General features: G+C 32.2%; 3 protein-coding genes across 4 annotated transcripts in view; 2 read left to right on the top strand and 1 right to left on the bottom strand.

The window, feature by feature from the left end:
• Positions 1–21,703, bottom strand: part of LOC143078947 (protein virilizer homolog) — a 50,213-nt gene that overhangs the window by 8,602 nt on the left and 19,908 nt on the right. The window contains exons 22-31 of one of the 2 annotated variants that reach the window (XM_076254024.1): positions 21,547–21,693; positions 20,774–20,942; positions 19,814–19,950; positions 19,312–19,511; positions 18,114–18,320; positions 16,538–16,643; positions 5,752–5,823; positions 4,109–4,269; positions 2,113–2,374; positions 991–1,198 (exon numbers count right to left, since the gene is read on the bottom strand). In XM_076254024.1, coding sequence (XP_076110139.1) covers positions 991–1,198; positions 2,113–2,374; positions 4,109–4,269; positions 5,752–5,823; positions 16,538–16,643; positions 18,114–18,320; positions 19,312–19,511; positions 19,814–19,950; positions 20,774–20,942; positions 21,547–21,693 — 1,669 coding nt within the window. The remainder of the gene's footprint in view (positions 1–990; positions 1,199–2,112; positions 2,375–4,108; positions 4,270–5,751; positions 5,824–16,537; positions 16,644–18,113; positions 18,321–19,311; positions 19,512–19,813; positions 19,951–20,773; positions 20,943–21,546; positions 21,694–21,703) is intronic. The other variant, XM_076254025.1, reaches the window with a different exon arrangement.
• LOC143078949 (uncharacterized) lies at positions 7,038–10,039 on the top strand. Its single transcript, XM_076254027.1, has 4 exons — positions 7,038–7,364; positions 7,609–7,718; positions 8,214–8,472; positions 9,882–10,039. Exons 1-3 carry the CDS (start codon positions 7,304–7,306, stop codon positions 8,367–8,369), a joined length of 327 nt encoding a protein of 108 aa, XP_076110142.1. The 5' UTR covers positions 7,038–7,303; the 3' UTR covers positions 8,370–8,472; positions 9,882–10,039.
• Positions 9,839–14,097, top strand: LOC143078948 (lachesin-like). Its single transcript, XM_076254026.1, has 4 exons — positions 9,839–10,039; positions 10,483–10,684; positions 12,052–12,285; positions 13,820–14,097. Exons 1-4 carry the CDS (start codon positions 9,854–9,856, stop codon positions 13,948–13,950), a joined length of 753 nt encoding a protein of 250 aa, XP_076110141.1. The 5' UTR covers positions 9,839–9,853; the 3' UTR covers positions 13,951–14,097.

Here is a 21,703-nt window from a genome sequence, read left to right as displayed (position 1 = left end):
TTTTATTATCATTTTCCTTGCATGTCTCAGGATTTTTCAATTAAACTAGACAAAAGGTCATGGAAAATGTTACATATCTCAGACAAAAATAGTGATATGTGTATTTATATTTTACAATTTCATAAACATTTTTACCAAATAAGAAATAGAAATCCTACCTTTAACAGTCTTTGGTGGTCTATCTGCCACTGTACTAGAGATTTAATTTTAACAAGTCCAAACATTTTTTGGATGGGTAGTTAGGGCAAGGTGTTTAAGTGGACAAACATCAATTCTGACTATGCAGTTTAAACATTAAAATGTAAGCTTCAATATAGAAAAAGAATAATAAAAAACAAAAGGATGCAGCTTTAATATAAGGATTTGGGCCTTTGACATAAGAAAAACATTTAAACTTCTGAAAATATCCATAATTCTATTAAAGTCAAAGGGTGAACATTTTTTTGGGAAGTATCTATCAATATGATGGTGAAATATATGAAAATGTATGTATATATATATATGAATATGTATGTAAATATATATATTTATACAAAAAACATGCAAATGTTAAAAAATAAATAATTACTACTTCTAAACTTGTGACACATCCAGCCAAATATATTCTTTTGAGAAATCAAATGAAGTACATGTATAATCATTATCAGTTAGAATAAATAGAAAAAAAGCAGACTGGGTAGGAAACAAAGAAAGCACAGAATTTGTTAAGCCCAATAAATTCAGTGTTTAAAATAAGGCCAAACAAATAATACATGTGTTTCCGCTAACGTGCTGAAAATGAAATAGGGAAGGTAGGTAGGTAGGCAATATTATTTTATTTAACAAACATTTTTTAGCTGATTACCATTAGGAAATCCATTGACTTTAACAGTGCTTAATCCAAAATGGCATATAAAGCTTAGGGTAGGTAGGGTCAGAGGAAACACTAGTATTATTTTTTTTGGCCTAAGCAAGTTAAATAAAGTTGTTACAGACTACACTGATTAATACCTGAGTCTGCTTCCTTTTCATTCTCCTTTTTCTCAAAATAAAACTTTTGCCCAGTTTGGGCAGTTTTGGCTGGATGAGTCACATAAATGGATATTGTGGGATTACTTGTTTTCTTATCCTGTACTGTTTCAGGCTCTCGTAGCATCTTCATTAAGGCTGTCATACTGTCCAGTAAACTCTTCATTGCCTCATCCTCCTTAGCAAACTCCTACACAAATTACAAATTTCATTCATGTCAATTTACTTTCTGGTTTAAATTTAAAATTTTAATTCTTTTCCGGTCTCTCTTCAAAGAAGATTGTAACAGACAAGCAAATCTTATTCAATTTCTCTTACTTATATAGAAATGAACCAAGAGAAGGTGAACAGTTTTCCTATGAAAGCGAAAATATGAAAAATATATATGAAAGAAGTATAATCCTATTAATGTTATATAATGCATTAACAGATTAAATTTTGTATTTAAAATTAGTTTATACATCTTGTATATTGCACAACATGCATTTTGAAATATGAAATTTATGGTATTTTCAAAATGATCAATGATTAATATAAGTAATTTTCAAGTGTTGTGTTGCCTTCACATTGTGTACTTTCCCTGTAGTAGTTTTACACATTGTGTTCTTTACATATTTTGCTTTAACATTGTGTATTGGCTATTTCCCTCTAGTACCTTTAGACATTATGTACTTTTCTAAACCTCTAGCTGTTGTACAGATGTCTACTAGTTTTACACACTGTGTACTTCACCTCTACTAGTTTAACACATGGTGTACTTTACCTCTACCAGTTTTACACATTGTGTACTTTACCTCTAGTTATTTTACACATTGTGTACTTTACCTCTATCAGTTTTACACATTGTGTACTTTACCTCCAGTACTTTAACACATTGTGTACTTTACCTCTAGTTATTTTACACATTGTGTACTTTACCTCTAGTACTTTAACACATTGTGTACTTTATTACCTATAGTTATTTTACACATTGTATACTTTACCTCCAGTACTTCACCTTCAGTACTTTACCTCCAGTACTTTAACACATTGTGTACTTTACCTCTAGTTATTTTACATATTGTGTACTTTACCTCCAGTACTTTAACACATTGTGTACTTTACCTCTAATAGTTTTTCCAAATCTAATAATGGATGATTTTCCATGCTTGGATTCCATGACAACACTTGGTGAAGTTCTTTCTGAGATAATGTATAAGTTCTTGTCACAGTAATTCCTGCCATGGGACTCTCCACAGAGACAAGCAGACGTAAGAATTCCAGTAATGTGGATAAAGTTAATAAACAATCAGAACTGTCTTTACTGAACGTTGTATTAATTCTAACCATTAGACGTCCTAAAGCAGTGGTCTTCTGTTCTAAAACCCTGATAAATACACAATAAATATATACTGAATGATGTATGCTGCGGTCATTGCTTTATTTATAATGGTACTGCTGGAATTAAACTAAATTTGGAGCAAAGTGTGTACAACCATCATTAAGAGCAAACTCTTTATCATCTTGAATGCAAAGCATATTAGTGCACATCCTTAATTTAGAGCAAATACTTGCACATCATAAATTTAGATCAAATACTTGTACATCCTACATTTAAGGAAAATTCTTAGCCTTATGTCGTAAATACAATCCTGTTCCCATTTCACGAATGTTACATACCGAATTAGACTATTCACCAGGTTTGTAATAACACGAGCAACACAATGATTGCCACATGTGGAGTAAGATCTGGTTACCCTTCTGTAGCACCTGAGATCACCCCAAATATTTGGTGGGGTTTGTGTTGCTTAGTCTTTAGTTTTCTATGCTGTGTCTTGTGTACTATTATTTTTCTGTCTGTCTTTCTATTTTTTAGCCATGGCATTGTCAGTTTGTTTTCGATCTATGAGTTTGACTGTCCCTCTAGCATCTTTTGCCCATTTTTTATACAGCCTACATTTAGAGCATACACTTGTACATCCTACATTAAGAGCAAATACTGGTACATCTTAAATTTAGAGCAAGTTCTTGCACATCTTACATTTATAGAAAATCCTTGTTCATCTTACAGTTAGAGCAAATTCAAGTACATCAAATCTTTAGAGCAAATTCTTTTACATCCTACATTTAAAGCAAATACTTGTACATCCTTTATTAACTCCTTCACCCCCAAGAGGTTTCTGGAAAATCAGGCATTTTCGAAAAAAATTTTGCAATCATATGCAAATTATATGCAAATAAGCAGACTCTTGATGCTGTAACTGATGCTCATCTATTAAACTATATATTGAGATTTGGGGGCAGATGGCATGGGTGGGGGGTGGGGTTTGAGGTGGAAGATTTTCTCGTGGGTTTGAACCCACCCCACTGAAAAATGGTCATTTTCCGTCTATTTTCCGATTTTAAAACGACCTTGAGAGGTAAACATTGACCAGACTGTGTTTCTTTGTCATTCAAGTATTACCCTATAGTTACTGCAGTCCACTCATGCTAACTGGGAGTATATTGGACTTAAGTGTCTTGCTGGCGAATTTTTTATTGTTAAGTCAGGTCTGCCGAAATGTCTGTTTATACAGATTTTTGACAAAACAGTGTCCTAGATTTTACAGACAAGTTTCCTACTGGCCATATTATACCTCTTTGTGTTCCTATATCACCTATGCATGCATTCACGATAATACTTTATACCTACAATGACTACCAGTTAAGTAGTGGCCATCAAAAGATGCCCGTCCCCACTTGATTTTGGCTACTTTTCAGGTTTTTCCGATTTTGAACTCTTAAATGGCTTTCAAAGTGCCATATTTTCATAAACAGACGTCCAAGAAGAGTTTATGGACCATGAACTGCTTGGTTGAAGTCCCTGCTATCCTGACAAGTCAGTTGGGCAGATCAAAAAAAGTATGGAGGGTCATACGGGCCATCAAAGAATGGTTGTCGCCATCACGTCTACAGACTGGATTGGGGGTTAAAGAGTTAAGGGCTAATTCTTGTTCATCAAACATTTAGAGTGAATTCTAATACATCCTACATTAAGAGCCAATTTTTATACATCATACATTTACAGTGAATTCTTATACATCATACATTTAGAGCCGATTTCTATACATCCCAAACTTACTTTTTTAAGAAGTAAAATCCATAATCATGATCTGTTAACATGACGAGGGTCTTAACACATGGTAGAATTGAGGCGTAATTGTGATCAGCACTTCCCATGTGGTCAAGTAAAGCTGTTGTTATCATTACCATATCACTAGGCTGTGGCAGGGAATAAGCAATCTGCAAAGAAACATAATGCAAATGGATTTTTATCTAATTTATATTAACTTATAATAATTTAATTTTGGATGTAACACGTCTTCTGCCTGGCTGACATAGTTTAGTTTATCAGCCCATACAGTCGGAAACCCCGGCTGAAATAGAACAAAAGAATTGAAGCTCTTTGTTAGAGAAGGCGATATATGCTAACTGTAATGTTTACTATAGTGACAAAAATTTTGTAAATTAATAGAAACAAACAAAATTACAATTTTCTTCTCAATTACTAAGTGTTTTATTTTAAAAACACCATTTGCATAAGTTTTCAATTTATTTAGTACATAGTTAAGCAGAACAATTAGATATCAAGTCGACGACATGGGTATCTTTCAAGTTGGATGTAGAAAATGCATAACCTCCGATTTTTTTTTAAAATTTACAACGGACGGAAAACATATCAATCTATTAGTTCAGTAATTTTCGTGTCTGCCCTTCCATTATGTGACCAAAGAAAAAATTCCAAAAAATGGGTAACAATTGTATTGAAAAGAGAAAATCGAGTGCACCTTTTTATGTTAGGGGTGTTTGAGTTGAATATTTCGTCTTGATATCGTTCAAAGTAAGAATATTCCATACATCGTATCGCTTCAGATTCTATCATTTTTATATATCAAAGCTACAGATTGACTTTATAACATAAAAAAATCACAGTACTAAAAGATGAAGTATATGGGTCAAGTGAAATACCTATCTAATGAATCACAAAAACAGAGTCGGTGTGTTCAAATAGCTATTTTTTTTACTTAAAGTACTTGTTTGATAGATTTTTGTATGTTGATCAGATATCCAATCAAAACATTTACTATCATTTTAAGATATCTTGCACTGTTTGGATAATATCTGGACATAAGTCTTCAGCTTTTGTAAGGTGTGAGTTTTTATCATTCAATGTTCCTTTAATTGTCTTTGTGTCCATTTGTGAATTTCTTTCTTTCTAGTCGATTCAATATTGATAACAAGCACATAATTTTCATTGAACTAACGTCTATTCAATATCTTGATTGTACAATTGTGAATTTATTACTCTGTAACAGTTAATAAACCAACAAATTTTACCATTACTTTAATAAGCTTCTTTACTCTGCAGAAATCGTGGAGCATTTTCCCTAAGAATTATATGGCTAGCAATCATAAGACTTTTTCAACTGAACAGTAAATTCTACTGCTGTGGATTCATTTATTTTTGTGGGTATCAATTTTTGTGGATTGAGGAAAACCAGCATTATCGTGGATGTTAGATTTCATGGTTTTGCCAATCTCTGTATACAAAGCCTATAGAGAATTTGTTATTCGTTTAACATCTGAATTCTTGGCTCACCTTTACCCATGAAAACCACGAAAATTGGTATCCAACGAACAATAATGAATCTACAGTATACTAAATTAGCTAGTGTTAAAAAATTTCACTAGCAGGTTATGACCTATTACATTAAGTTTACTCACCTGTTTGTCGGTGAATTCACTACTTCCTGTCAACATGGAAACTTCAACATCACATAAACTTTGAATTATTGACTGAAAAATTAAATTTTAGCTTTAACAATTAAAAAATAAAGAAAGGAAAATAACTATAAATTTTAAAACTGTGTTCAAAATAACAACCTTTTAACTATGCCACAACTGACAATATAAAAAGAAGATGCGGTGTGATTGCCAATGAGACAACTATTCACAAGAGACCAAATGATCTTCGTTTGTCCTACATTGAAGGGAAGTCCATACCTCCACAAAACCAATTTCATCCAATTTATATTTTTGAAGTTCATATTTGAGCTCAAAATGAACATTAGAACTGAGAATACACTTCAAAATAAATGTCAATAAAAGTTGACCTCCAAATGTATGGAGAGCCATGGAGCCAAATAACTTGCATCACTTTATCAAACAAGCACCACTTAAAATAAAAAGAAATATAACAAACATTCCATACAGACTCTATCCTGGTGTACAAAGTTTTGGTTGTATTTTCAGTTCTATATTTCAAAATTCTGCTTTATATTATATATCTATCTGTAATGTTCGTTTTTTTTCTTCATATTTTCATTAATCATGGCTTCTTTCATTTTCAATTGTTCTTCTTTTTAAATTTTTTGTTCTTCATCTGATTCTATGTATTATTTATGCCTGGCGGATAACTTGGAACCAGTTAATAGATAAAAGATGTACTACAGATCCTGACTATGCGATTTTTTCTTATGTCATATTTTTGTCAATAAATTTATAGCTAGCACAAAACACGCAATAGGCAGCAGATTTTGCTGGTTGAAGGGTCTTATTGAGAACACTGCCAAAATTAATTGAGAACACCTGATATGAAAAATGCAAAAACTTTGTTTTCCCTATCTTTATAAATAAGAAGATGTGGTATGAGTGCCAATCAGACAACTCTCCTTCCAAGCCACAATGTATAGAAAGTAAAAAGTTATAGATTAAAGTACAACCTTCAACATGGAGCCTTGGCTCACACAGAACAGAAAGCTATAAAGGGTGTCAAAATGACTAGTGTAAAACAATTCAAACTGGAAAACCCATGGTCTAATCTATATTACTGATTATCTTTAACAATAAATTGGAACAAACTTCATATATTAAAACAGGAAAAGGGGAAAGACAATCCAAGGCTAATTCAGAAAAAAAGGAAGACGCATTTAATTTTTCTTGATTTAATATGTAGTATAAATCGTAAATAGGGAGGAAATAACATGTCCTGTTTAAAGGATGTCAAAAAACTTGTATCATTTAAAAAATACATAGTTTTGTTCAGAGACAACTTTGCTTTTGACGTGGCAACAGTGCTCTGATACATTCAGGTTTTACAACATTTAAAAGAGGCTTGTTGTATTGATGATGATACATAAATCATTTACCTGATTACCTGTGTAGATCACATGACCAAATAAGTGACAATTTGAACCAGAGAGTGTTTACCTGTGGCAGTGGCACGAAAAAGGAAATAAGTTGAAATCAAAATTTTACTGAATTCAATTAGTTCGAAATGTTAATCAGAATGACAAATGTGTTATCTGCAGTGGTTCTTTCGTCAATATTTTGCTCAGGTGAGTATTTTCAATTACTTGTTTTCCTGAAACAGCGTGGCAAAAGCAAAGTGTCCAAATTAAAACATAACATAGATGAGATCTCTCATCCAAAGGCACACCCATATGGGATAATACTTGGACAAATAAAATATTCATGTATTGGTCCCCAATTATTTAACAAGTTGATTGGAGAGATGGCCTAATCATACGTATACATATTCTTAATGTATTTAATTAAAAATCTTATTTTTTTTTTCTACAGTTTTTGCTGCAAGACCAGAAATAGTGGATGATATTTTACCAGTGGTTAAAAAACAAGGTCAAACAGCATATCTGAATTGTTCTGTCATAAATATACAGTCTCCAGCACAGGTACATCTATATATAATCTCCTAGTAAGACTGCAAAACTTATCCAAAAATAAACATGGGGTTTCTATACCTATAGTATAAGTTTTATAGAAATTTGGCAAGAATTGTAGGTGTGAGAGCACTTACAAGATTGGACTGATGAATACACGAACAGATGTTTCCCGAAATGCGTTATGCAGGGGACATAAATATAGTCATGGTAGATATGATTGATGGTCAAGGACTATAAAATTTACTATTAAGAATACTAAAAATTTAGCTAGCTAGGCCAGTTCAATATCTTTTTCTAGTACATGTTATTTGGCTGTTTAAACTGAAAATAGCACTAATTGAAAAATCAACAATTTGAACTTTACCAAACATTGTATATTCAGTCCGGCCCAAACATTGTGGTTGGAGAGGAGAGATTCATCATTTAAGTTAAAACTTTTGAATTATTTTGATACAGATATAATACTTTTATCCATTTTAATAAAAGTATCTTATGTTTAAACAGGTACAATGGATTAAACTGACCACACCATCTGGACTTCCTAAACACATTTCCTCAGATGAAACTGTTCTTATTGATGAAGTTGTTGAAGGACAAAGGAAATATGATTTGGTGAAATACGGATCAAACAATAGCGACATATATCAATTGATTGTTTGATCATTAACGGAGACTGATGCAGGGAATTATACATGTCAGATCTATCTTCCAAATTAGAGTTACAAAGAGTGGCCTCGGAAGTCTGGGAATTTAACTGTGCAAAGTAAGTTATAACAGGTGATTGAATTCTGCCATGACATCATTTTAACCCATGCAGTAATACATACATACACATATATACTTCGTCAACTAAACAATTATAATTTTTTGGTCATATATAATGTGAAAAAAGGAGATTTAGTACATGTATGATTGGCAGTGAGACAACTATATCGTCGCTTGGCTTCTAAAATGTTGTAAATTACAAATTTTTCAAAAAAAAAAAAATCTCACAAACAGGCTTTGAAAATTTTGGCAAAATGCATGCTTCCAAAATGTTGCATGTGAACTTGAACATTTTTGTAAATAGCAGTGAAATAAAAACTTTGACATTTCTGGATTATCCAAGAACTTAAATTATTTTCACAGAAATAAAGAAATGTATAATTAGTTTTTTCCCAAGCCATTCTACAACAATTTTTAAATTTTCATACAACATTTTGGAAGCAAACTTTACAAACAACTGACATTGGCAATTTTGTAATATGTCTTATTTCACACATTTTAATTGGTCTAACTGTATGCTATTTTGTAATACCAAAGATTTCCTCCCGCCCAGACCATTGATGTCAAAAAGTTATTTTAGCCAAAAAAAGTCATATACAACATTTTAGAAGCCCAGCGACGATATAGCAGAGACCAATTGAAATGCAGTAGTTTATAATGTTATTATAATATAAAAATAATAGAAAATTGTCCAGGGTAACTATACATGTACGTTGTCTCAAAATATAAAATTAATATCATTAATATATCCAAATCTTTGAAAAAGTTCGGATAAGAGACTATGCCAAGCATTACTATCCTATTTGGAGCTGGGTACAGTTAAAATTTTTGATTTTAGATGAAGTATGATGGTTCTTTTTATTTAGGAACTCTCAAGATTTATTTTTAACAGACCTATTCAAAATATGGAAAAATCAGTATTTAAAAATTATTCTGGAACTCTCAAAGATTTTTTGTGAATAGACCTATTCAAAATTTGAAAAAAATCAGCACTTAAAAAAAATTCTATTGTTTAATAATAATATGATTGAGGGAAAAGGACAATAAGGTTTACATAGTTAATCAAAAAATGTCAAATGGCCATAATTTTGTTCTAATATTGGTCTATTTTAAAGGCCTTATTACTAGGTTTCACAATCTTTTCAGAAGAGTACATCCTAGGCTTCAAACTGAGACGATTTTGGATATCTTGTAAAAAATAAGACGATTTTGTGCATTTTTCAGACTTAAAAGCTTGAAGAAACCCTTGGCCTAAACCTTTGATCCAAAATGTTTTGATGTATGTGAAATTTTTACATTAAAACTGAGCTCAGATGGCACAGAATTTTTAAATCATTTTAGTTTTTTTAAAAATCAACAAATAAAATGTTAAATTAACAATGATTTTTGTCTTGACAAATTTTCCAGTTGCTCCTACTATAAAAGCTGGCCTTCCTGCCCCGATAACTGTACAGGAAGGACAAAATGTCACACTGGTTTGTGAAGCTAATGGAAATCCTGCCCCAAATATAACATGGAAAAGAGGAGATGGATTCCCACTGACTAAAGGTGGATTCCAACAAAGGGTAAGGCAAAACAAAAATATATTTGCTTCTCATGCCAGCTGCACTGACCATGTAAATGGGTTAATTCTAGATCTGTTTTATTTCATATTGTATGTTGAAAATAAAATTGAAAATGAAATAAGATTTTGAAAATGCATAACTTTGTCTTATAAGAACTGGCGGAAAAAGTTGGTACAAGACAGGATGGAAATAAATGTTCTGCAATATAAGACGCAGGATGCAAAAGTAAGTACAAAAGTACCAATAAATTTTTTCATGTGGAACATGAAAATAAATGATCATTCTGGAAAAAATCCTCTAGACCACACACCCCATCTGGAGCAGCCACTGGTCTTTCCCTTCACAGTTATAACAAGAGGATGAAAGAATAGAAAGCACATTTACCCATTCTGCTTCAGAAGTATTTATGCATCAAACTATAATTATAATTACATCACTTTCAGGGTGGTACCTACGACATAAACCAAATCCAGGCTACAGATCGTGGACAGTTTATTTGCATCGCTGATAACAATGTTAAACCACCAGCATCCTACACAATACAGCTTGTAGTCAGATTTGCTCCTTACTGTACGGCTGTCCAGGATACTGTAGGTCAGGCACAAAATCAGTGGTTTAATGCAAAGTTGGACTGCTTGGTAGTAGGTAAGCTTTTAGGTTCAAGTAGTGTATAAGGGTAGATAGTTCTGGTGGAATGAACATTTAATGAATACAACGGTATTACTTATTAGGTAAATCAGTATGAATTATGATTAAATAGTTCATTAAAGTTGGACATATTGGATCTTTTTTATGACTGTTAAGTTTACTGTTAAATATATTGGTCGGCACTTAATAAAAATTTGGAAAATATGTTTTTATGACGTAGTAATAGCTTTATATTTAGTGGTCTGCAGTTCAGCACTTATTAAAAGTTTTGACTTCCGACCTTACTTACTTACTTATTTAGTTTTCTCGTTTGTATTGTTTTACATTGTCAAATTGGGGCCTTTTATAGCTGACTATGCGGTATGGGCTTTGCTCATTGTTGAAGGCCGTACTTTTAAGCATATGTAGACCAATAAGTGCCTACTGCAGACCTGCCGACCTTTCTTTTAAGCAAACATAGATAAATAAGTGCAGACCTGCCAACCTTATTATGTAGTTATTATTTACTAATAAGTGTCGACTGTCGACCTTACTTTTTAGGGATCATTTACTCACTACTAAGTGCTGACTGCCGACCTTATTATTAAGTATACATTGAAGTGCCGAATGCCCACCTCACCACTAGAAACAACTTGAACGTTATTTGAATACAATAAGTAAGATTTCAAAATATCTTTGTGCGTATGAGTTTCTACTTTTTGAGAGTATGAATATATTTTTAATTGGAACTATTTGTCCCTATATCCTACTTGAGCCAGCTCTTAGAAGTGAATCTACCATAGCTATTCACTTGGCTACCGGTAATTTTGTTAGTGGGGAAATTATTAATTCCAATTTCTCTTTTATGTTTTTTTCTTACTGTTAAAAATTATCAGTATTTACTTACTGTACAAATCAAAACATGTTTCCTTATTTTTATATACTTTCAAAATTGAATGTCTTAGCAGAATCTACCATAGAGCGGGTTATTTTCCTGCGTGTAAAATTTAGCAATTTTCATTGAAAAAAGGTATACGAAATATTTTGGCGGTTATTATTTTGGCGAATTCAAAAGTTTTATCAATATCTTTGCATGTACACTTTTAAATAGGCAGAATTTGGTTTCGGGAGTTTGTTCTATCTGCAAAAATCAGCGAAAATTTACACCTCGCGAAAATAACCCGCTATACAGTTCTTTCAAATTTGAATATCTCAGCAGAATCTATATTATGTCTATAAAAACAAAAATCGGTATCCCAGGAATAATAATGAATCACAGAATACTTTATAGACATACTAGTATAAATATTGACCTTTATTTTAAATTGATTTTTCTACTGTCATCCGGAATTTCAAGAATAATATATGTATATTTTTATACTTAGCTAATCCTAGAGCAGTAGTTGTATGGTATAAAGAAAACAAAACAACACCAGAAAAAGAACAAATTCAGGACAATGACAAATACAAATTAGAACAACAAGATGATCAGAGATTGAAAGCTGATGAAAAATGGTACACTCTTGAAATAAAAAATGTACAAGGAAATGATTATGGAGATTATTATTGTACAGGCAAAAATGAACACGGAGAAAATCAAGCTAAATTTCAACTTTTTGGTATGTATATTATGTATCATAAGCTGTCATTGTTCTGCTTTTGGTCCTTACCTAGGAAATATTGAGTGTGTGTGTTTTGTGCATCATAGATATTTATTATGCATATTCTTAAATTTGAAAATAGTGTAAAGGACAGTATTTAGGGCCTTGTTTATTTTTACTTTGAATTTTGGAAAGTAAAGATCAGGGTTTCCCCTGGGTCAATTTCATTTTTCTCCACCTCATTCCCAAAAAAATATATTTTTGTCGCTCTAATTTATTTACGCCAAGTATTACATAAAAAATTGTTTTAAATTTGCCTTCTTTCTAACAAAAACCAAATTCAGTTTGCAGCATTGTTGTTTATAATTTTATATATCTATCTCTTAAATCGACATTGTTTTAAGGTAGCACAATACAAAGATATTTCACCCCCAATCAGACATCTTTAAACTGATGTAATTCCACTCATCCTTCTTTAAATTTTATAAATGAGGTACCAAAAGAAAGAAGAATGATTAATCTTTCAAATTGTGATAATTTCATTATGACATGATTATTACATAATTAATTGTTATGTAATTAGTTGCCATATTGTGATGTCCATACTTGAATGAATTTAGCTTCCTTGTTATTCATAGCATCCCAAAATATTTTATAGATTCTTGCACAACACAGTTTGACCTCAAAAACTGTGTCTCAGATTTTTCCTATTGTATTTCATTCTCTCATAAATCTTCAATGAAGTTTGCAACATCAATTCATAAGAGATTACTAAATTCAATTGGGTATAAAATTTGTTCTATTGATGCTTTTGAAAATCTGAGACACAGTTTTGGAGGTCAAGCTGTGTTGTTCAAGAATCTATAAAATATTTTGGGATACTATGTAGAAGAAAGATGCTAAATTCATTCAAGTATGGACATCACAATATAGCAACTAATTACATAACAATTGATTATGTAATAATAATGTCATAATGAAATTATCACAATTTGAAAGATTAATCTTTCTTCTTTCTTTTGGTACCTCATTTATAAAATATAAAGAAGGATGAAATGAATTACATCACTTTAAAGTTATCTAATTGGGAGTGAAAAAATCTTTGTATTGTGCTACCTTAAATAGACACTCATTTATAACAAACATATTTTTTTCTAAAAGATACTGTAAAATTACAATATAGACCATAAAATCATATTTCTTTTGTTCTGGGAACTCAAGATTAAATCTTCAATATAATAAGTCTATCACATACATTCTGGGCTATAGTTAAAAAAAAAGTTGACAATAATTTCTATTGTTACAAGTTCAAGGTGAATTCCCAGTTTAATGCCTGATCTGGGGGAAGTCAGAAACCCCAAAATAGTTAACAAGATGGACGAAGTTAAACCGTTATATTTCTTACCCTAATTAAGAGTTTCGTTTGTCACACTTTTCAGAACTTTAAAAACTGTCAAAAATTATGATTGATGTTGATAAAATACATGTAGTTACCAGAAAAATTAAATATTAAGATACAACTTTAAAGCATACTTTTTATTTGATATTTTAGAAACTATGGAATGCCAAGGACATAACTGCCCAGTTGTTACAGCAGGGAAAGCGCCATATCAAGTTTCCATGGTTACATTTATGATTGGACTCATCATTAGCTTCAGTATCAATAAGTGCTTACAAAGATGAAATGTTTGTCAATAAACATTTCATGTAAAACTGAAGCAAAAAACAAGCATAATACTTGCATTAATACAAAATGTAGATAAGGCAATAAACCTATGTTGTAAATAATAACATTGAAATTTATTTACAACACATGTATATATTCATCAAGTTTGAGCCATATTTTATTTTTGCAGTTATCTCCCTTGCTTATTGATTAATCTTTAAACAAGAGTGCACACACTGAAATGTCTCGCCTTCTTTACTAATCATTGATATTATGTTGATAGTCCTAAGTATAAAGCTTTATTACAACTGTCACATAAATGTTACATTAACCAAGATAACTAAACAAAGACCAATGAACCATGAAAATGAGGTCAAGGTCAGATGAACCATGCCAGGCAGACATGTACAGCTAACAATTCTTCCATACAACAAATATAGTTGACCTACAAATGTATTGCTTATAAATTAAGAAAAACAGACCCAACACACAAATACTTAACACTTAGCAATGAATCGTGAAAATGAGGTCAAGGTCAAATAAAACCTGCGCGACTGACATATAGATCATAAAATACTTCCATACACCAAATACAGTTGACCTATTGCATATGGTATTAGAAAAAATAGACCAAAACTCAAAAACTTAACTTTGACCACTGAACCATGAAAATGAGGTCAAGGTCAGATGACACCTGTCAATTAGACATGTACACCTTACAATCATTCCATATACAAAATATAGTAGACCTATTGCATATAGTATAAGAAAAACAGACCAGAACACAAAAACTTAACTATAACCACTGAACCATGAAAATGAGGTCAAGGTCAGATGACACCTGCCAGTTGGACATGTACACCTTACAGTCCTTCCATACACAGAATATACTAGACCTACTGCTTATAGTATCTGAGATATGGACTTGACCACCAAAACTTAACCTTGTTCACTGATCCACGAAATGAGGTTGAGGTCAAGTGAAAACTGTCTGACGGGCATGAGGACCTTGAAAGGTACGCACATATCAAATATAGTTATCCTATTATTTATAATAAGATTGAATTTAACATTACAAAAATCTTAACTTTTTTTTCAAGTAGTCACTGAACCATGAAAATGAGGTCAAGGACAATGGGCATGTGACTGACGGAAAGTTCGTAACATGAGGCATCTATATTCAAAGTATAAAGCTTTTAAGAAGTTAGCTAACGCCGCCACCACCGCCGGATCACTATCCCTATGTCGAGCTTTCTGACACAAAAGTTGCAGGCTTGACAAAAACGACTCTGGTAAGTTTTGACTCTTCTTGTCATTCTTCATGAATATCATAAAATAGGTATATATTTATGTATAAGTCTAAACTATTTAAAGCGATCTTCATTTTTGCTTGCAATGGCAGTTTCCATTGATAGTTCAAGTTGGATTTAATCTAATTGGCAGCCATGTTGGAATGCCAACTGGTAGATTTCTCTTATTTGACTTATCAAATTTAAACATCATAAGTACAAGCAAGTCTGAAGAAAGCTCCTAACTAAATTATAGTGATGAATTGAACAAAACTTCTACATCGTCTGATCACTGATGGAGAGATAACACATTTGCAGTCATGGCACATCTCCTTATTTTCTTATAAAACAAACATTCTATCAGTCTAGCAGTCAGTAAATAAGCTTTATGAAAGTCTTTTTTACAAAGGGAGATAACTCTACTACATATTGCAACACTATTGAAAATATCTATATCATTACATATATGTGAAGGATGATTGTCTGCTTATATTTAAAAAGTTACAAATGATAAATTTCTTTTTCAATATGAATTGCGCATCAGAGAAAATACATTTGATATTCAGTTAAAAATTTTGTTGAAAAAGTATTTCTTGGTTTCCCTGTCAGAAATTTGAGTAATTCTTCTGAAATAGCCTCAATCTACCATTTCATTTGTATTTCCCAGCACCACATTTTTTACATTATTTCGAATAGACAGAAAAAATGTTACAGTCATTTCTTATATTTTGATTCTAAATTCCATTTTAAACCGGAGTAAACCATGAAAAAAACGTTGATGACTTCACAGTCACATGACAAAGCAACGTCAGCCAATCAGAAGACGTGTTACATCCCAAATTAAATTATTCATTATGAAGAAAAATGTGTCCATAAGAACCCAGATGCCCCACGGGTACTATCATTTTCTATGTTCAGTGGACGGTCAAAAATCTACTTTGGCATTAAAAGTATATTAGATCATATCATAGGGAGCATGTGTTCTAAGTTTCAAGTTCATTGGATTCAACTTCATCAAAACTATCTTGACCATACACTTTAACCTGAAGCTGACGAACGAATGAACAGACAGTCACACAAACGTACGGACACACAGACCTAAAACATAATGCCTGTAAATGGGAACATAAAATATTATTACTAAGAATCTTATGCTGTTCTGAACACATAGAACTTGATATTAATTATACTTACATGCAATGGTTGAACATCCTAACCATCAGGGTTGTAGATTTACAAGACAGAACTATTTTTAAATGGTACGAATAAAGATTCTTTACCATTTATAATACAGTTATATTCATAGTGTACTTACAACAATGCATTCTTGAGCTTGTACATGAGGAAGCCTGTCACATACTGAATTTAAGATTTCCAAGAACTGGGTTAATAGCTCTCCATACTTCTCGTCAGAGCCAGATCTGAAAAAATCCACATAATTTGATAATATTTATTATGTTTTTTGTTCGATCATTAATGAAAGTAAAATAGCGAATTAAATTTCTCTTTTAGCAGCCAGTTTGGTTCAGTTTTGTCAAAATAAAAAAAAAGAAACATTGCTTGTGAATTATTCACTTGCAAATGAATAATTTGACCTCATTAAATCCATATTCATATGAATTTCCATTGAACCTTTTAGTTAGAGATAGGTTCCACATGGAATATGCGTGTTTGGCTAGTAAAAGGAAAAGAATGTCAAGATTGAAAGTGAAAAAAGGGTAAATCATTTGATTGACGGCTGATTCGATCTACATTATTGTATAGGTAACAAGAATGTGTCCATAGTACACAGATGCCCCACTCGCACAATCATTTTCTATGTTCTGTGGACCGTGAAATTGGGATCAAAACTTTAATTTGGAATTAAAATTCGAAAGATCATATCAAAGGGAACATGTGTACTAAGTTTCAAGTTGATGTAACTTTAACTTCATCAAAAACTACCTTGACCAAAAACTTTAACCTGAACTTTGCACTATCATTTTCTATGTTCAGTGGACCATGAAATTGGGGTCAAAACTATAATTTGGCATTAAAATTAGAAAGATCATATCATGGGGAACAAGTGTACTAAGTTTCAAGTTGATTGGACTTCAACTTCTTCAAAAACTACCTTGACCAAAAACTTTAACCTGAAGCGAACGGACGCACAGACGGACGCACAGACAGACGCACAGACGGATGGACGAACGAACGAACGGAGGCACAGACCACAAAACATAATGCCCCTCTACTATCGTAGGTGGGGCATAAAAACGTTTATTAGCATATTATTTTAACCTATAATATGAAATCAAAAAGACCTAGAAAAATCAAAGTTCACCAGTTCCTTATCTATTTATATCTATGTTTATGTTTACATTGGGTGATATTACTGTCGACAGTCTTTGGAAGGTCAACTTGATGGTAAACTAGGTGGCATCTAGACTAAAATACACATGAAATGCTGAAACATAATTTCGAGTTTATGTATTGTGAATTGTTTATTTGAGACTTTTTTTTATTTTGATATACGTTTTAGTATGTTATAAATCAATATGAGAATTAGAGTCAAATAAAAGATTGGATTGTGGGACCTTTTTACTGAAGAACCTATAGTTCATTGTTTCCCTATTTTGACAATATATTAAGCGATTTTCTGACCTTGTTTCTGTATTCATATAACAGAAGATCAAAATATAATATATTGATAACGATTTATATGTGATATTTTTCTAATCGGCGAAAGTCACAAAAATAGTTGGTTTACTGTATTAGGTCACCTAAAAAAGTAACACCGGTCTAGCTTTCTGTGTAATTCTTGCTAGACTGCAGAAAATAAAGTAAGGACAATGATTTAAACTGAAAGAGGAAAGCAAAATGTATCAGTATAATAGAAGTGTTTAACAAACCCTGCTTTCAGCATCAGATGTAGTGTGGCACATTTGATGGGTGGATGTGCCAATACAAATGCCAGTAGGTTTAGCATTTTACTAGCATAAGGGGAGGCAACCCTTTCAATTCTACTTTCTTGATTTCCACCTTCCTCAGCCCCTTCTACTGGAAAAGGTTTGGCTCCCAGTGTTTCAAAACTTGTTACTACCATATCCAACACACACCTATTGAACAAAACAAAATGCAATGTGACTTATATTTATCATAAATAAATAATTTTATGATCTCATAGTATGCTTTTTCAGAACTAAGATTGAAGCATTCTGCATGGAACTGAAATATTCCCTTTCCCCTTTAAATAAAGTTGCAAAACAGTTGAGAGACTTTAAAACATTGGCTTTTACAATTATTGGAATTGGTACACTAACTTATGACAACCATGTAGATTAGAAGGATTATCAAGAAAGTGAAGACAAGTTGCCGAAAAAATCTTGCAAAATAGTTTACTGTGGATTCATTATACGTTGGATACCAATTTTTGTGAATTTAGTGGGTAAAAGGGAACCATGAATTGAAATATTCAAAGAATTGCTGATTTTCTAAAGGAATGTATGCAGTCTTTGCCAAAACCACGAAAAGAAATATCCACAAATATGCAAGTTTTCCTCAAACCAAGAAAATTGGTACCCTTGTAAATAAATGAATCCATAGTAGTTAAAGTACTACCAAAATTTAAAATGTGTTCTCTTTACAAACTTCTACACTAGAATGTTTTATTTGTTTGGTATACAGATGTTCCTTAGTTGATTCTCTAAGAGGCTGCTATAAACTGCAAAAAACAACTTTCTTGATTCCTGTTGTATCCTGTTGGGATCTAAATGAGGCTAAATCTTACTTTAATTTGTTACCATGGTAGAAGCATATGCTGGCACATCAGACAACTGCCAACACACATGTCTGAGAACCTGTTGTAATGGCTGACAAGTAGATGTGGCTAAAACTTACTTTGTTACCATGGTAGCAGCAGATGCTGACAAATCAGACAACTGCCAACACACATGTCTGAGAACCTGTTGTAATGGCTGACAAGTAGATGTGGCTAAAACTTACTTTGTTACGATGGTAGCAGCAGATGCTGACAAATCAGACAACTGCCAACACACATGTCAAAGAACCTGTTGTAATGGCCGAAATGTAGATAAGGCTAAAACTTACTTTGTTACCATGGTAGCAGCAGAAGCTGACAGATCAGACAACTGCCAACAGACACGTCTGAGAACCTGTTGTAATGGCTGACAAGTAGATGTTGCTAAGATCCTGATCATCTCTTGTATCTGTGGTGAGAGTGAATGAAGATGAGCACTCCATAACTTCCTGGAATTCACTGCTAAGCTTATCTCTTCTTCTGTTAGCTTCTGAAATAACAAGACTAAGTTGTTTGGATACTTGATTTTGGCTAAATCTGCTAACAAGCTAATAGAAAATTGGTATTTCTTTATCACTTGAATTCATGGTTCATCTATACCAACAAAATCCACAAAAATATGTACCCTACAAACAATAATAAATCCTCCGTAGTTATTATTATTAAGTATATTAATCCTTTAAAATCTCAATTTATTTCCAGAATTGTTAGTGAACGTTGAAATGCTATCTTCAAGCTTAAGCTGAATGTGTAAAAGTACCCACAATGGACTTGTCATAAATCATGTCTTACCTCTTCTGTCTGGAGAGGTAACGGCAAGGGAAGTAATTCTGAAATCATCAATAGACCACTCAGATAGGTATATGGTGCCTTTGTTGTGTACTTAATCAGTTCTTTCATAGTCTTGGTCCAAAGACTCTCAGTTAGTGCTACAAAAACAACAACAAATTATAAATTAATAAAAGATTACATTTTGAAAATTTGATAAAGATAGAGAGATATTAAATCATATTCTACCTAAAATGTTTTATTGTACAAATTCTACCAAACAACTTAAGTCAGAAAATCTTTGTGTATGACTAAAAAGAAATATCAAAGATATGCCAATGAGACAGCAATCCAACAAGAAAAAAAACCACCCAAAAGGCATGGTCAACATGATCTTCTAAATATTTCTGTTGGACTCAGAAGATATTGATTCCATTTTTTCAATATCTTAAATAAGGAATTAAATGGTGTGTCACAATGTGTTGATAGTTCAAATTTCAAATATTGTATGAGTCCAATATAAATGGTGAAACCAATTGATGCTACAATACAATAGACTTCACATGATGGCAAATTCCTACCAAGTACGACAGCATTCTGTAGAAATGATTTCTGAGAAGTTGCATTCACAAGATGACACAATAACAATACACAAAAAAATATATCAAGTGTCCCTCCACTCCCATAAAAATTCATTGAATCAAAATGACTTTATAGAATGGTCAACTATACATGATGGCAAACAATAGTACCAATTACCAGAGCTTTCTGTCCAACATTCTCAGAGGAGTTGCACTCACAAGGAAGTAGTGTCAAAATACTGGAAAAAAAATTGTTCAAGCCCTATTACTCGTACACAAATGGTTAAATCATAACTCCCCAAAATTTTGTTAAATTTTTTCTGTGAAATAGTCTCTGAGTATAGATGTGTAAGGCTGAGACATGCAATCAAACACATGGGGGCAATATTATGAATGTACAAACCTTCATCAGTGTCCTTAGCTGTAATAACAGGTTGCGTATAGGCCAATAATGTCCCAATCACATTCTTCTGTATCTGGTGGATATCCTCAATAAAGTATGATGACAAGGGAACAGAACACATGATTGTATGTAGTTCAAATAGAACAGACAGGCTGGTAAGGTCTTTAAACTATAAAACATATTAACAAATAGGAGTAATAGGCGCTGGTAAGTTAACTGTCATGTCCGTTAACTGTAACATATACAAAGTATCTCTTAAAATGAATTTGATGAATTTCCTACATATTAAACTATCCTGCATCCAAAACTTATGTAATGGTGATACAAAATATACAACATAAAAATTTGTTTACTAAGGCAATTTTGATTGCATTGTTTTATTAGATAACTTTACATTCTTCCTCCAAAATGCTATTTGCAATGCCTGATGACATTTTCATTGATCTAAAATTTGTAAAGGAATCGATGGGACTCTTTACTATGTCTTCAATAGCTTCTGCATAGTAAAAGTGTATGATGACTACAAAAAATTAGTCCATTAACCAGTAAAATACAAAAAATCATTTTTTTGTTATTCTTCAGATGCTATTTCCTGATCAGCCTTCAGTGAATATTAGCCAATATTCATAAACCTTCTTTGAGTACAGTCCAAACATGTGACATTTATTGATTGAATGACATTTAATGCCACTTTTAGCCACAGTACCCAGAGAGAACCACCTACCATTGGTTAACATTTAATAGTTTGTAGCATAATTACAAATTTGGCTTACCTCCCCTCCTCTGGATGATATTAGGAAACACAAAGTAGACTTGACAATTTCTAGACAAGGTTTAACAACAGCCAGATAGTATGTCATATTTTCTGAACTCTGTGGACATCCCTGCTGCCATTTTCTGATCAATATATCATTTACTTTCTGTAAAAAA

The sequence above is a fragment of the Mytilus galloprovincialis genome, chromosome 6, assembly GCF_965363235.1.
Source record: "Mytilus galloprovincialis chromosome 6, xbMytGall1.hap1.1, whole genome shotgun sequence".
In the NCBI taxonomy this organism is placed as follows: domain Eukaryota; kingdom Metazoa; phylum Mollusca; class Bivalvia; order Mytilida; family Mytilidae; genus Mytilus; species Mytilus galloprovincialis.
The sequence above is the reverse complement of the archived record's forward strand: the minus strand, read 5'-3'. Positions and strand labels throughout refer to the sequence as shown.

Excerpts from the sequence above, each read along its gene's own strand:
- LOC143078948 (XM_076254026.1), top strand. The coding sequence starts at position 9,854 with ATGATTTTTGTCTTGACAAATTTTCCAGTTGCTCCTACTATAAAAGCT. Across the intron at positions 10,685-12,051 it reads GTTGGACTGCTTGGTAGTAG|CTAATCCTAGAGCAGTAGTT; the intron begins GTAAGCTTTTAG and ends TTTTATACTTAG. Across the intron at positions 12,286-13,819 it reads AGCTAAATTTCAACTTTTTG|AAACTATGGAATGCCAAGGA; the intron begins GTATGTATATTA and ends TTGATATTTTAG.
- LOC143078949 (XM_076254027.1), top strand. The coding sequence starts at position 7,304 with ATGTTAATCAGAATGACAAATGTGTTATCTGCAGTGGTTCTTTCGTCA. Across the intron at positions 7,365-7,608 it reads TTCGTCAATATTTTGCTCAG|TTTTTGCTGCAAGACCAGAA; the intron begins GTGAGTATTTTC and ends TTTTTTCTACAG. Across the intron at positions 7,719-8,213 it reads ATATACAGTCTCCAGCACAG|GTACAATGGATTAAACTGAC; the intron begins GTACATCTATAT and ends ATGTTTAAACAG.